Below are 15,585 nucleotides of genomic sequence, written 5' to 3' on the forward strand. Positions count from 1 at the left end.
GTAATAAAAGAAAGATAATACTGCATTAACTTTTACCATTTGCTTTTCTTCCAAACTTTCTGGGTTTAGCTAAAAGCTTTCTCTACAGCAGCCTCTTCTTCTTCAGGAAAAAAAAACCTTCTCGTTAACAGCAAACAAAACACACAAAAGAAAAAAAACAAAAAACTTCTTGCTTAAGAAAAACAAACCGCTTTGTGAGGTTTGGAGAGTGATCAATCTTTGCTTTGATTTTTATCTTTTAGTGCTAGTCCCCCCTCCCCATCTCTTCACGGCCTTGCTATCAGTGCTGTTCTTTGCCCTTCCCCCGGTGCTGCCCCTTGGCTGCAGGGCCGGAGCCGGGGAGAGCAGCCCCGGGCATGGGGACCCTGGGGATTGCCTTGGGTCTCTTTTGCCCTCTATCTCTCTCTCTCTCTCTTTCGGCCCCCTTACCGGGCCCACGCTGCCATCCTGGGCTCGGGACCCCGACAGTCTGGGAGCCCCCCCGGCAGTTCCGCCCCGGAGCCAGCCCGCTCCTGGCCGCAAACCTGTGTCCTCTGCTGCAGCACCGCCCGGGGCACCTCCATGGATCGGTCCCTGCCGCAGCCCCCGAGACCCCGTCGCTCGTAGGGAGCGCTCAGACACCTCCCAACCTTGACAACCCCAAACTTGGTGTGCCCAGGTGCTCCTGACATTCTTTTTCTTTCTCGTCAACCTACCCTCTTTTCCCTTCAAGCAGGGCCTGTTCTGCTAAGGCCTTTCTGGACCCCAGTGTGGCATTGAATAACCTCCTAACAACCATGTGTTAAGACACTTCCCTGCCTTTCATGCAAAAAACCTTCATTCACACTTCTGCTCTCTTCTAGCACCAAGATGTCATCACTTCACATTCTAACATCTCAGATTTTCCTAACTACCTCTCTACTTCAACTTCTCTCTTTCTTCTCTCTCAACTGTAACCTTTATGGGGTCGATATTTAATCCTCCCCTATTTCCTTCTCCAGCCTAAACTTTTTTGTTGATTTTTTTTCCCTTCATCCTCTTGGCGTAATTTCAAAACTCTAGCTATCATTTTCCTATTTTCTGATATCTCTTATTCTTAATTGCACTTGTAAGACTCTTCCCAATAAATTGCTACCTGCCCCTGGGACCAATAACACATCTCCCATCTAAATTTTAGTTTCTTCCCTCAATTACCACATCTTTAATGACTAGAAATGTAAAACTTTCTCTTTTTGCCCCTGTTACTTTCACTATATATTTGCTCACACTATAACCTTTTGGAACGTTTAACAGGCAGGTTCTCTCTCCCCCTGTGTCTATTACAAATTCTAATTCTTCTTCTCGGGGACCCACTTTTAAAGTTATCACAGGCTCCAGATGGTATTTGTCCCCCCCAAAAAATTAGAGCCTATGACTTTTTTTTTTTTTTTATGTGCCCATTTCTTTAAAGATTTTCAGATCTTCTGCTTACTTAGGACCATTTCCCTTTTTCTCTCCAGTTTGTTTATCTATTTAGTTGGAGTTTCTTCTTTCCCCTCTAAAAGCTGTCCCTCAAAAACCTTTTGTTTTCACATTTCGCCTTTGATATGCTGTCTCATTCATGCTCTTGGTTATGTAATTACGATAACTATTCATGTATTTACTACCCTCCTCATTATTTTAACCCCACTCAGGAGGTACAGTTGGCATTTTGTCTTCTCTGGGGGTCCTTGCGGATTATCTTTTTCTTAAGCTTTTATTTCAGTTGCTCTAATTGCATTTTTCTTGAGAAAAATATTATTTTAATTACCAACCACATCTCTTCTCAAGTATAAATGTTTGGACCTAAAAATTGGTCTAATTGTTCAGCTATGTCTATGGGATTCTCCAAATATCTCTTTTATTTATTTCTTAAAATTTCAGACTTCAGACGAAGTCAAAGGAGCATTTACAAACTCTGATCCGTCCCCTCCTATGAGAACCTCTCTTAATGGAAATAGACCAATCCCTTTATCCCATTCTTTCTGTATTTTTATCTTCTATAGCCTTTCTCCTGTATATTTAGGAAGAATCAGGAGAGGGCTTTCTTCTAACTGAACTTTTAGTGTTTCGATAAGGTGATTCCTTTAGAGTTTCTCTGAGCAGCCGGAGCTGTGGTTACCAAGGGAACGGAGCTCGGGGCAGGACAGGGCGACTCGGCGTGACTCAGAGTCTCGGTGCTCCAAAGGCGGGGTGTGCAGCCGGGATCGCCCGAGGGGCTGTTCCGGTGCAGACCGAGCTGGAGCGTGGATAGCTCCCGCATGGCTCACGGTGGCTGGTCGGGCAGAGGCAGAGCAGCCGACTGACCGCGGCTGCAGCGGCGGGAGCCGACAGAGTCAGGGCAGCCGGGGATGGGACAGACGGGACCCTCCTTCGGTGCGGTGAGCGCGGTAACCACGGTGCACACGGCAGGACAGATCCCCACCCCCTGCACGAACTGCGGAGCGGCCGCGGGCCAGGCGGCCGGGACTGGGACACACGGACTGGGACACACGGACTGTGCCGGAGCCGGCGCAGGGGCTGGGGGGGTGCAGCTGCGAACGAGTGGGGGAACGAACGGCAATGGATGAGGTAATTTTGTTCTCAGCTTTGTACTTTCCCCGTTTTGCTTTTATTGCCTTTCAAAAATGTTATTTTCCTACAGCCTCCCCCCTCCCCAGCATGTGGTATACTATTTTTCTTCTGGATTAAACGGTTTTTACAAATAAATCCAGAGCTTAACAAATCTAAACTTCTGCTTGGATACTTTGAAATGGTCGACGAGCTAACTCACGACCTTCTCATATTGTTTTTCTCATCACCCTTTTATTTATCTTTTGGCAAATTATACATATTTCAGGTACTTGTTTTTCTACTCTAAAAGTCTCAGTGCACCCATAGTGCCTTAAAAAAATGATCACACAAAGCCTGAGTATCCCACCGGGCTTTTTGATACATGTCCTCTGCTATTCCCTAGTAAGTGTTTTATTATCTAATTGTCTTCCATCAAGATGTTTCTATTTCCCCGATTTATCTTGTTCGCCACCTATCTTGTTTTAATTTTAATTTTTTAATTTTTTTTTTTTTGCTTCTCTAAACTTTGGAATTTCCAATTTTTCTTCATTTGGAGTTAATATTAGCTCTTTCAGCTCTATTTTCTGCTGCATCTTTAGCTTCTTGATCTGCCAATTATTTCTTCTTATTTCTGGGTCTTTACCTTTTTGTGTCCTTTAATATGTACTATTGCTATCTCTCTTAGGTAATTTTAATGACTCTAAAACCTCGAAAATAAGTTTCTCATGTACTAATCTTTTTCATCTTTAATTAAGTAATCTCCCTTTTTAAATTTTTCTTGAGGCATGTGCTACTCTAAAGGCATCCCTTGAATCAATATATAACTCCTTTCTTTTGTGTTAAATTTTCTAATGCTCTTTTTAAGTATATAATTCACAAGTTTGCATGTTTTTTCTCATCAACTTCTGCATACCCTGTATTTTGCAAGGAGTTGTATTTCTGTTTGTTAACATAACTCCCAAAGGGCTGTCTTGGGGTATTTCTGTTGGTAATTTTTTCTGCTTTTCTTTTCCTGTATCCACCTTACTGTATTTCCGTCTCATTTTTCAATTTTCTATCTATTCGTCCCCTGCTTCCGTTTTTCACTTTTGTCCTAGTTTAGGACAAATTAGGGGGAAATCTCAAAAAGGGAGCCCCCCCCAAAACAAAACAAACCTCCAACCACCCCTCCTCCAACACCAGGTTCGGGAAGGAATTCCTCGGAGGAGCAAAGTGGAAAACAAAACCTATTTATTTACAAATAACAAAAAGAACACTCCCCAACACAAGAAAAGAAAAGGGACCAGACTGTGTTGTGAGGGCGCCGAGCTTCTGTCGCAGGCTTCGGGTGTCCTGGAGCTCTCAGGCCAGATCCGGAGCCGGTCCAGTATCTTCAGGGGAGGGTAAGAAAGAGAGAACAAAAGAAAAGGGAAAAAAAGAAAAAAAACCAGCGCAAAAAAAAAGCAGAAAGCAAGCAAGCAAGCAAGCAAGCAAGCGGCTAGCCAAGCCAAGCAGCAAAAGCCCAAAGCAAAAGTGCCTGGGCACACCCCACACCCCCCCCCCTCTTCCCCATCCGGCCACAGCAAGACGGCCGGGGGGGGGGGTGGAAGGCACAGCTGCCAGACACAACACACGATATGGGGATAAAGGCTGAAGGCTGTCACCCCACGACACTCCACCCCTTATCCCATATCGTGAACATACAGTAAAAAACTTTCATTTCACTTACTCACACCTTTGACACTTACGCATTTCTCTCATCTTACTTGCTCAGACCTTTGACACTTACAGTTTCCTTCTGTCTCACATTCAACAAACAATGACATTCATATATGAGTCTCATCCCACAATCAGGTCTCCCTGAGGTACACACCGTGTTGTTCCATCTTTCTGCATTATCCACCATGTATTACCTGGTCCTTGAGCAAAGACAATCCCACGGATGGGTTTGTCTGTACTCGAGGCAGGGTTGATCCATACTGTCTTTCCCAACAAACCTCTGACATGGGCCACTGGGGCTTTATCCCCATCTACTATATTAAGGAGCTCAGACTGAGCAGGACCCGCTCGGTTGGTGGAACCTCGAGTGTTAACTAACCAGGTAGCCTTTGCCAGATGTTGCTCCCAGTTTCTTAAAGACCCCCCACCCAATGCTTTTAAGGTGGTTTTTAACAATCCATTGTACCTTTCCACCTTCCCTGCAGCTGGTGCATGATAGGGGATATGGTATACCCACTCGATGCCATGTTCCCTAGCCCAAGTATTAATAAGATTGTTTTTAAAATGAGTTCCATTATCCGACTCAATTCTCTCGGGAGTACCGTGCCTCCAAAGGACCTGCTTCTCAAGGCCCAAGATAGTGTTACGGGCAGTAGCATGGGACACAGGATAAGTTTCCAACCATCCTGTGGTGGCTTCTACCATGGTTAGTACATAGCGCTTGCCCTGGCGGGTTTGAGGCAGTGTGATGTAATCAATCTGCCAGGCCTGCCCATATTTGTACTTAGACCACCGCCCCCCATACCAGAGGGGCTTCAGTCGCTTGGCCTGCTTAATGGCAGCGCACGTCTCACAGTCACGAATAACCTGAGAGATACTGTCCATGGTTAGATCCACCCCTCGGTCTCGTGCCCACTTATAGGTGGCATCTCTACCCTGGTGGCCTGAGGCATCGTGGGCCCATCGTGCTAAGAATAACTCTCCCTTATGCTCCCAGTCGAGATCTATCTTCAACTCCCCTATCTTTGCAGCCTGATGTACTTGCTGGTTGTTTTGCTGCTCTTCATTAGCTCTACTTCTGGGGACATGGGCATCTACATGGCGAACCTTCACAGGTAACTTCTCTAACCGGGTAGCGATATCCTTCCACTCTTCCGCAGCCCAAATTGGTTTTCCTCTGCGCTGCCAGCTGGCCTCCTTCCATCTCTTCAGCCATCCCCATAGAGCGTTGGCTGCCATCCAAGAATCGGTATACAAATAGAGCCTTGGCCACTTCTCTCTCTCTGCAATACCTAAGGCCAGTTGAATAGCTTTGATTTCAGCAAATTGACTGGATTCACCCTCTCCTTCAGTAGCCTCTGCAACCCGTCGAGTGGGACTCCATACAGCTGCTTTCCACCTCCGTTTCATCCCTATGACACGACAAGAACCATCAGTGAATAGGGCGTAACGTGTTTCTTCTACTGGCAACTGATTGTATGGCGGAGCTTCCTCAACCCGGGTCACTGGCTCTGGCTCCTCATCTGCGACACTAAAGCTTTCACCTTCGGGCCAATTTGTAATTATTTCTAGAATCCCAGGGCGATTTAACTTCCCAATTCGAGCGCGCTGCGTATTGAGGGCAATCCACTTACTCCAAGTAGCACTGGTGGCATGGTGGGTAGAGGGAACCTTTCCTCTGAACATCCATCCCAGCACCGGTAGTCGGGGTGCGAGAAGGAGTTGTGCCTCTGTACCAATCACCTCCGAGGCAGCTTGGACTCCTTCATAGGCGGCCAAGATTTCCTTTTCTGTTGGAGTATAGTTATCTTCAGACCCCCTGTAGCTCCTACTCCAAAATCCCAATGGTCGGCCTCGGGTCTCGCCAGGTAGCTTTTGCCAAAGGCTCCAGGACAGACCATGGCTCCCGGCTGCAGAGTAGAGCACGTTCTTCACATCTGGTCCTGTCCTGACTGGACCAAGGGCTACAGCATGAGCGATCTCCTGCTTGATCTGGACGAAAGCTTGCTGCTGCTCAGGGCCCCAATGGAAGTCGTTCTTCTTGCGGGTAACCAAATAAAGGGGTCTCACAATCTGACTATACTCAGGGATGTGCATCCTCCAGAAACCTATAGCACCTAAGAAAGCTTGTGTCTCCTTCTTATCAGTTGGTGGGGACATAGCAGTGATTTTGTTAATAACATCCGCAGGAATCTGACGCCGTCCATCTTGCCACTTCACCCCCAAGAACTGAATTTCTCGGGCAGGTCCCTTGACTTTGCTCTTCTTAATGGCAAATCCGGCGTCCAGGAGAATATGAATTATCTTCTCTCCTTTTTCGAACACTTCTATTGCCGTGTTCCCCCAAACAATGATATCATCAATATATTGTAAATGTTCTGGAGCCTCACCCTCTTCTAGTGCAGCCTGGATCAGTCCATGACAGATGGTAGGACTGTGTTTCCACCCCTGGGGCAATCGGTTCCAGGTATACTGCACTCCCCTCCATGTAAAAGCAAACTGAGGCCTGCATTCTGCTGCCAGAGGGATGGAGAAAAACGCGTTAGCTATATCAATGGTCGCGTACCACTTTGCTGCCTTGGACTCCAGCTCGTACTGCAGTTCCAGTATGTCCGGTACAGCCGCACTCAGTGGTGGAGTCACTTCATTCAAGGCACGATAGTCTACAGTCAATCTCCATTCTCCGTCAGATTTTCGTACGGGCCAGATAGGGCTGTTAAAGGGTGAGTGGGTTTTACTGACCACCCCTTGGCTCTCCAGCTCTCGAATCATCTTGTGGATGGGGATCACGGCATCTCGATTCGTCCGGTACTGCCTGCGATGCACTGTTGAGGTGGCAATTGGCACTCGCTGCTCCTCTACCTTCAAGAGTCCTACTGCAGATGGGTTCTCTGATAGTCCAGACAAGGTATTCAATTGTTTAATACCCTCTATCTCCACTGCAGCTATTCCAAAAGCCCACCTGAATCCCTTAGGATCTTTGTAGTAGCCATTCCGGAGGAAGTCTATGCCCAAAATACACGGAGCCTCTGGACCAGTCACAATCGGATGTTCCTGCCACTCCTTCCCAGTCAAGCTCACCTCAGCTTCCAACAAAGTCAACTGTTGTGATCCCCCCGTCACTCCAGCAATGGAAACAGGTTCTGTCCCCATGTGTTCCGATGGCATTAAGGTACATTGTGATCCAGTGTCAACCAATGCTTCATAGTCTTGTGGCTCTGATGTGCCAGGCCATCTGATCCACACCTTCCAAAAAACCCGGTTCTCCCGTGCCTCTTCCTGGCTGGAGGCAGGGCCCCTCTAAGCCAGATTGTCCTTCTTTCCTTGGGCATATGCCTTGGAAGTTCCTTCAAGGGGATCGGACATGTCATCGTCATCGTCATACTTAACATCTCGGCTACGAGCGACCGGAGCTGCTATCTTTTTGGTTATACTTTCTCTTTTCTTCAAATCACGCACCCGTTGTGCCAAAACAGCGGTGGGTTTTCCATCCCATCTCCTCATGTCTTCTCCAGACTCACGCAGGAAAAACCATAACTCAGCCCGTGGGATGTACCTTCTCTCCCCATCAAAGGAGCGCCGGCGTTGGACACCAGGGCTTCTAATTTGTACGGCTGAGATTTGAATAAGGTCCTCCTTAATCTCTTCCCGGAGTTTCTTATGATTCTCCTCTATTTTGTCTTCTAGTTTCTGCAGTCGGGTTTCCACTGCTGCAATTCTGGCATGAGTTGGGCCATGCACAGCATCTGCGTACGCTCGAAGCTTCTTTGCCATATCGAGCACAGTCTCATATGTATCATCTCGCTTCATTATTGCTAGGGCAGAAGCGTATTCAGGTGGCCCAAGTCGCACAAGTTTCCTCCACATTATCGGAGTGCATGGTACCAGGTCCGGATTCCTAGTTGTTGTGTCATCTGAGAAAATGAGCTCTGCGACCGCCATCTCTCTCAGGCGTTGGATCCCCTGTTCTATGGTCTTCCACCGTGTCTGCTGCATATAGAGATCATCCGTACACAGGTACCGTTCTGCTACGCTTCTTAGGACCCGTTCCCAGAGGCTGTGAGGATTAGCCCCCCTCATCACACCTTGATCGATGGCAGGATCATGTGACAGGGATCCCAAATGCCTCACTTCAGTACCATCCAAAATCGTAACCTCCCCTGCAGCATCCCAAAGGCGGACTAACCAACTAATAATAGATTCGTCAGGTTGTCGGCTGTAATCCTTTCTTAGGCCTCTGAGGTCCTTCAGAGAAAAGGAGTCAATATTGGCTCCAGATTCTGTGCCCCTTGATGTGGCCTCTGATTTTGGTGAGGGTCCTTCTTCTGCATCATCGTCATCATCCTCCACCTTCCGATCGGTCTTGCCTTTACACTTTCCACCTCTTGTATTAGCTGCAACAGCCATGGTTTGGGGCCTATTGTCTGATTCAGCTGCTAGCCTGGAGCCTGGGATGTTAGCTGCAGCCTGGGTCACTGGGATAGTAACTAACTTATCTCCCTGTTCCCTTTCTGCTATCTGCTGCTCCACAGTATCTAGCAGAGTACGGTAAACAAACTCCAAGGCCCAGCTCACTGCAGTAATCCTTTCTTCCTTAGTATTACCATGGCACTTCTCCCTCAAATACTTTGCCAGCTCGACTGGATTCTGAATTTGATCAGATGGAAAGTCCCAGTCTATAGGATCAGAAAATTCCTTTAAAGTCTGGCCCATATCCTCCCATTTCCCACTCCAGTCAAGATTTTTCCTGCTTTGTTTTACTCCTGAATCAGGAGTCTCTCTAACCCCTCTAGAAATCTCAGCTTTCATTTTATATACACTCCAGACAGTATAGACAAGGCTTAATAAATTAAATGCCAGAAAGATGGTTTCTTTCAAACTCAGGGGAAAGTCAGTATTTTCTAATAGAGATGTCAACAATTTGTAGGAGAAGAAGGAAGACAAAGGCTGAAAAGCCCCTTCCTCTTCTTCTCCCCAAACAAACTGAGTACACAGCCATGACAACAATCCATACATTCCTGAAATAAAGTCCAGCATTGTTATCCGACACATCATCACACATAAGGCCAGCACAATGATTATTCTGGTTAGTGCCCCCCGCTTACAAAAGCTACTTATTAGGGACAACATCAGAGCTATTTTGGGGTAAGGAAATAACCCTAGGGACCACAAAGGTATTAAAACTTCAAAAGCCCCTAGGGACCAGAAAAACCGGCAAGCTTCCACTCCAAATGACATTATGAATCACCAATATGCCCACAAAACAACCAAAACCAAAATATTATTGTTATAGGTTTTTTTTCCACTCTTTTTGGCCTCCGACTTTCCCGGCCAACGCACCAAAAAGTATACTGTCCTAGTTTAGGACAAATTAGGGGGAAATCTCAAAAAGGGAGCCCCCCCCAAAACAAAACAAACCTCCAACCACCCCTCCTCCAACACCAGGTTCGGGAAGGAATTCCTCGGAGGAGCAAAGTGGAAAACAAAACCTATTTATTTACAAATAACAAAAAGAACACTCCCCAACACAAGAAAAGAAAAGGGACCAGACTGTGTTGTGAGGGCGCCGAGCTTCTGTCGCAGGCTTCGGGTGTCCTGGAGCTCTCAGGCCAGATCCGGAGCCGGTCCAGTATCTTCAGGGGAGGGTAAGAAAGAGAGAACAAAAGAAAAGGGAAAAAAAGAAAAAAAACCAGCGCAAAAAAAAAAGCAGAAAGCAAGCAAGCAAGCAAGCAAGCAGCTAGCCAAGCCAAGCAGCAAAAGCCCAAAGCAAAAGTGCCTGGGCACACCCCACACCCCCCCCCCCTCTTCCCCATCCGGCCACAGCAAGACGGCCGGGGGGGGGGGGGGGGTGGAAGGCACAGCTGCCAGACACAACACACGATATGGGGATAAAGGCTGAAGGCTGTCACCCCACGACAACTTTTTACTAACAACTTAAATACCACTTTTCTTTCAACTACTTACACCCAAAAAAACCCCTTTTTCTCACACTGCTTGTCAATACAATCCACCTCCCTCCAAGGAGATATGGTAAGGCTTAAAATGCACAATCGACATTACCTATACTTTCATTCATCTACATTCACTCACTTTTATTTCTCATTCACTTTCACATATTCCTTCACACTCTCAAGACAGAAAGTGGATCCTTATTGCTAGAAAATCACAGGTCCTTGTGGCCCCCTCTTTCGCTCTGGGGTTGACCTCCAGGTCTCAGTGTCACCAGGCCCCCGAGAAGGGCCTGACTCTGCTGCCTCTGGCGTCCGTTCCCCTGTGAGGCTGTCTGCATGTCCTTCACACTCTTCAGCTACGGCCCCCTCACACACCCAGGGAACGCCAGCTTGGTTCGCAGGTCACTCACTCCTCTTCGGCCCAGAAGCCCCCACCTACCCGGGAGCTACAGCCTGGTGTGCAGGTCACTCACTCCTCTTTCCACTGCCTCCCCCTTCCCACCTGCCCGGGAAGTTGAGGCTGACTTTGTGTGGGTCTCACTCACACACACCACAAAACAACAATAAGGTACCTTTTACTTTCACATCACCTATTACAAGTTTAGGTGTTACTGGCCAGTCTCGGTGCTATTGGATATCCCTCAACCCAGCTGTGTTATCCAAGCCAAAATGCTCTGGGGCAATTTTTCCCTCAGTCCTGCCATGTTGTCCAACCCCAGATGCTCTTGGGTATTTTTCCCTAAATTCAGCTGTGTTGTTCAACCCCAGATGCTCTTGGGCATTTTCTGTCCCTCAACCCAGCGGTGTGGTACAACTACAGATGCTCTTGGGCATTTAATTTGTTTTGCTGTGTTGTCCAACCCTGGATGTTCTTGGGCATTTTTTATCCCTCAATCTGGCTGTGTTGTTCAACCCTGGATCTTGTTGGGCAAAAATTTTTCCCTCAGTCTAGCTGTGTTGTCCAACCCCGGATGCTGTTGGGTAAAATTTTAATCCCTCAATCTAGTTGTGTTGTCCCACCCTGAGTGTTCTTGGGCATATCCTCACTCCGACAGAATTCTGCTCAACCCTGCTCTTGGATGCTCTTAGAATATAAATCCCTCAACCCAGCAGGTTTTAGGGGCCCCTCCTGTCCCGTTTCCTAGTGGATTGGGTGAGGAAACCTTGCTGCCTACCTCCGAGGGGTCCAACCCCTCCCTGAGACCCAGTCCCAGTCACCCCGGGGGGTTCTTTCACTCTCTTATCACTCGCTTTGTCTCTTTACTGGCCGTTTTTCTCGCGAAAAGAGGAAAACGCAGCATGGGAGACTCCTCACTCACTTGGCAGGTCTGGGACAACCAGCCTGCCTCTCATTCACACACATTCATCCCCTCCCTGTACCTGCCCCCCGCCCGAGAAATACTTACCAATCCTTTTTCCTTCCCGGGTTCTTCGTGCGCACTACTACACTTAGGGGACCAATTACCGCAGTTGTAGGGAGCCTTTTTTTTCCTTCTCTCTGTTATATTGCCTCCTTTTGTCCACAGATCGTAACCTGCGTCTGTCGGTCACTTCAGGGGAAACAAAGCGAGGCTGCCAAATAGGGCAGGGCGTGCCTTCCCCACTCTGACTCTCCTAAAGCACAGGCAGCGAGGTGTTAGCAACCATCCTCTGCTACCAAATTGTGAAGAACGCCAATCGGTTGTTTTCAAAATTTAAAAGTAAAAAATATGGTTATAAAAATAGTAACACAATTAGAGTAATAACAATTTGGACAAATTGAATTAGGACAATACGAGATAATAAAAACAAAGAATTATGGACGTCCGGGTACCTTTTTCTGGGCATCACGAGCCCAAAAAAGACCCCTGCTAACAAAGGACTAACCATTAAGAACAATAGCCCGTTGCATATTCATACACTTCATACATGATGCATAAATTCCATTCAAACACAGGATTCTGTCTGGTCAGTGTCAGCTTCTTCCTTCTAATCCTAACAGCGCCTCCAAGGTGGGAAGAAGTTCATTTCTTCTGATAAGAAGGCAATAAATTCCCTTTCTCTGAAAGATTTAGGTGTCCTGTGGCTGCTATCTCGCTGCAAGCCCTTTCTGTTAAACAAAGCATCTTACATAGCATAGTTTCTGTTTTAACAATTTTTATAACCTAAAACTATATTTAACACAGTACTTAAGAGAATTAATACAGCATTTCTTTCTAACACAACACATATAATATTCATTTTAATATTTGCAAAAAGCCAATCATAAAATACATGCATTTTTCACAGGGGGGTTTCAGGTAGCTCTGGGGTGAATTTTGGAGGGAAATGGGGGGGTCTGAGAGTCCTGGGGAGTTTTGGGGGTCTTGGGGAGGGTTTGGGGGTCCAGGGTGATTCTAGGCCAACCCTGGGGGACTCTGGGGGGTTTGGGGTTCCTGGAGAGGTCTCGGGGGAGAATTGGGGGTCCCGGGGGGTCCCAGGCCCACCCTGAACCAAGGTCTGGGGGTTTCAGGGGGAGGGGGCACCGCAGGGGTTCCTCCCCCCCCCCCCACCCGTTTTTGGAGGGTCTCCCATGGTGCCCCCTCCCCAAAAAGCTCTGAGGGCCCCCTGAAGTGGCTGCTGTTCCACCGGCCAGTGCCCCCTGATCCAGGACAGCCCCACTGAGTCTGGCAGGTTCTGGGGGGATTTGTGGGGATTTTGGGGTTTTGCGAGGCTGTTTGAGAATTTCAGGGTGGCTTTTTTGGGCTTTGGGGGATTTTGTTAGGAATTTGGGGGGAATTATTGGGGGTTTTTGGGAGAATTATTGGGTTTAGAGATGCTTATGTGATTTTGGGGGGTTTTGTTGATTTGGGGGGTTTTGGATTTGGGGTGTTTTGTTGGGGTTGTGGGGGTTTTGGGGGGGAATTTATTGAAATTTTTGGGAGTTTTATAAAATTTTGGTGAGTTCCACTGGGATTTTTGGTGTATCTCTGGAGTTTTTGAGGGTTTTCTTATATTAGTCCAGTCCCTTCCAGTATGATCCAAAGATGGCCCCACTGTGCTCCCAGTCCCTGCCAGTAAGAGCCAGTTGTGCTCCACATGGTTCCAGTTGCTCTCTTTCACCCTCATTTGTTCCAGTCCCTCCCATTACACCCTCCCAGTATGTCCCAGTATAACCCAGTTCCCTCCAGCATGTTCCCAGACACTCCCAGTTGCTCCCAGTTGGGTTTTTTGGGGGATGTTTGGAGAATGAAGCAGTCCAAGGCTGAGCGGAAAAGGCCCCTCGGGGGGACATCAGGGGGTGCCGGTGGCGGCTGCCGGCAGAGGCAGCCTGGAGGAGCAGAGCCCTGTGTGCCGCAGGAGCCCAAAGTGGGGAGCCCAGAGAGGGGGGAGCGCCGCCATGGGCGGGAGCCTCAAGAGCCTGGAGAGGGGCAGGGGGGACTCCTTGGAGCCGCTGCAGCCCATAGCAGAGAATGAGGGGAGAAGGGAGCCCGGGAGCCCAAACAGCCCCGGCATCCCGAAATGGGGAGAGCGAAGAGGGGGGAGCTTTTGGGATCGCTGGGACTGCCAGCAGCCTTGGCAGGGCGGGCACCGAGGAGAAGGGGGACCCCCAATCTAAGTGTGACCCCCTGCAGCTGGGACGGGGGGAACCCTTGAACACCCAAGGGGAGGGACCAGGGACAGGGAACTCCTGGGAGGCTTTTCCAGGGCTGAATCTGGGTGTTTGGAAGGTTTTTGTGAAGTACAGATGGCCGGTGACTGGTAGAGATGGACTTGGGCAGAGGGACCTTCAAACTCAATATGCTCATCCCTTGTTTTCCCCAAACCAGGATTTCCCATTGCCAACCCCTGGGAGTCTGTGAGGAAGATGCCCTGGGACACTGAAGCAGGTGAGGAGGAAGTCAGTGCCCCTTTCCCCTCTGTGCTGCTCCGTAGCCCAGCCCAGTATGGCCCTGGCTGCAGCTCAGCCCTGCGGGGAATCTCCCTGCCCTTGCCTGTGGCACAGACGCAAATCCCATCCTGTCCTTGTCCTTCCTCCCCCAGGAGGGGGGGAGGAGGAGAGCAGGAGCTGAGCATGGAGAGCAGGGGGAACAAATGCCCGCAGCAGAACCTGGTGGAAGAAGCCATTTTGAGCGGCTCCATGGCGCAGGAAGCCAACGGGGAGGAAAAGCGCCGGAGATGCCGCACGAGGAGGGGCTGCAAATGCAGCTGGCAGGGATCTGAGGAGGAAAGAGCCAGCCTGGGCTGGGAAGGCGGCCAGAGATCAAGCCAGAGCTCTGAGCTGGTGCTCCATGAACAGCTCCATGATGGGGAGAAGCCCCACACATGTGTGGAGTGTGGGAAGAGCTTCAGGTGGAACTATAAGCTCATTGAGCACCAGAGGACCCACACTGGGGAACGGCCGTTCGAGTGTGGGGAGTGTGGGATGAGCTTCAGCCGGAGCTCCCACCTGACCAGCCACCAGAGGACCCACACTGGGGAGAGGCCCTACGAGTGTAGGGAGTGTGGACAGAGCTTCAGGCAGAGCTCCAGCCTGATCAGCCACCAGAGAACCCACACTGGGGAACAGCCCCATGAGTGTGGGGAGTGTGGGAAGAGCTTCAGCGGGAGCTCTGACCTGATCAAGCACCAGAGGATCCACACTGGGGAACGACCCTACGAGTATGGGGAATGTGGGAAGAGCTTTAGGGACCATGACACCCTGATCAGGCACCAAAAGATCCACACTAGGGAGAGGCCTTACGAGTGTTCCGAGTGTGGGAATAGATTTCGGTTCAACTCCCATCTCCTCCTGCACAATCTGAGTCACACAGAGGAGAGGGCCCTCTTCTGCCCTGAGTGTGGGAAGGGATTTAAGTACAACTGCCAACTCATCACCCACCGGCGCATCCACACAGGGGAGAGACCCTACAAGTGTAGAGAATGTGCGAAGAGCTTCTCACAGAGCTCTCATTTGACCCGACACCAATACAGCCACCGATAAGGGAAGCCCTGCTAGTGCCCTGAGTGCAGGAAGAGCTTCGTGCTCTGCTCCAGCTCCATCCCCCACTGGAGGAGGCACTTGGGGCACAGCCCTGGTGACCCACTTTCCCTGTGATCCATGTTGGGAACACACCTGGCTTCTTATTCTTTTGGTTTGGCCTTAATTTTCTTGTCTTTTCCATCTCTTTGCAGTCCAAAAGTGAAGAGGGATCAATCTTTCACCTCAAAACCACTCAAATCATACTGAAAACAGGTCAATCTTAACACAAAAGGGCTCAATCCTACCTCAAATTGCTTGTTCCCACCTCAAAATCTCAATCCTATGCCAAACTGACTCCATTCCACAGGTACCAGGGTGAGATGGGGTTGGAAGGAGATGGGAGAAATGGGATCCCAATTTGGGAGCGATAGGATGGGATGGGAGCGTAGGAGCGATTGGACGGGG

The 15,585-nt window shown here is 49.0% G+C and overlaps 1 protein-coding gene across 1 annotated transcript in view; it reads left to right on the forward strand.

Moving 5' to 3' along the window:
• The window catches only part of LOC141731340 (uncharacterized), an 84,254-nt gene extending 69,113 nt beyond the window's left edge, over positions 1–15,141 (forward strand). Inside the window, exon 3 of the mRNA XM_074555959.1 lies at positions 14,533–15,141. Coding sequence (XP_074412060.1) covers positions 14,533–15,141 — 609 coding nt within the window. The remainder of the gene's footprint in view (positions 1–14,532) is intronic.
• The last annotated feature ends 444 nt before the right edge of the window (positions 15,142–15,585 follow it).

This window comes from Zonotrichia albicollis, chromosome 20, assembly GCF_047830755.1.
Source record: "Zonotrichia albicollis isolate bZonAlb1 chromosome 20, bZonAlb1.hap1, whole genome shotgun sequence".
Lineage (NCBI taxonomy): Eukaryota > Metazoa > Chordata > Aves > Passeriformes > Passerellidae > Zonotrichia > Zonotrichia albicollis.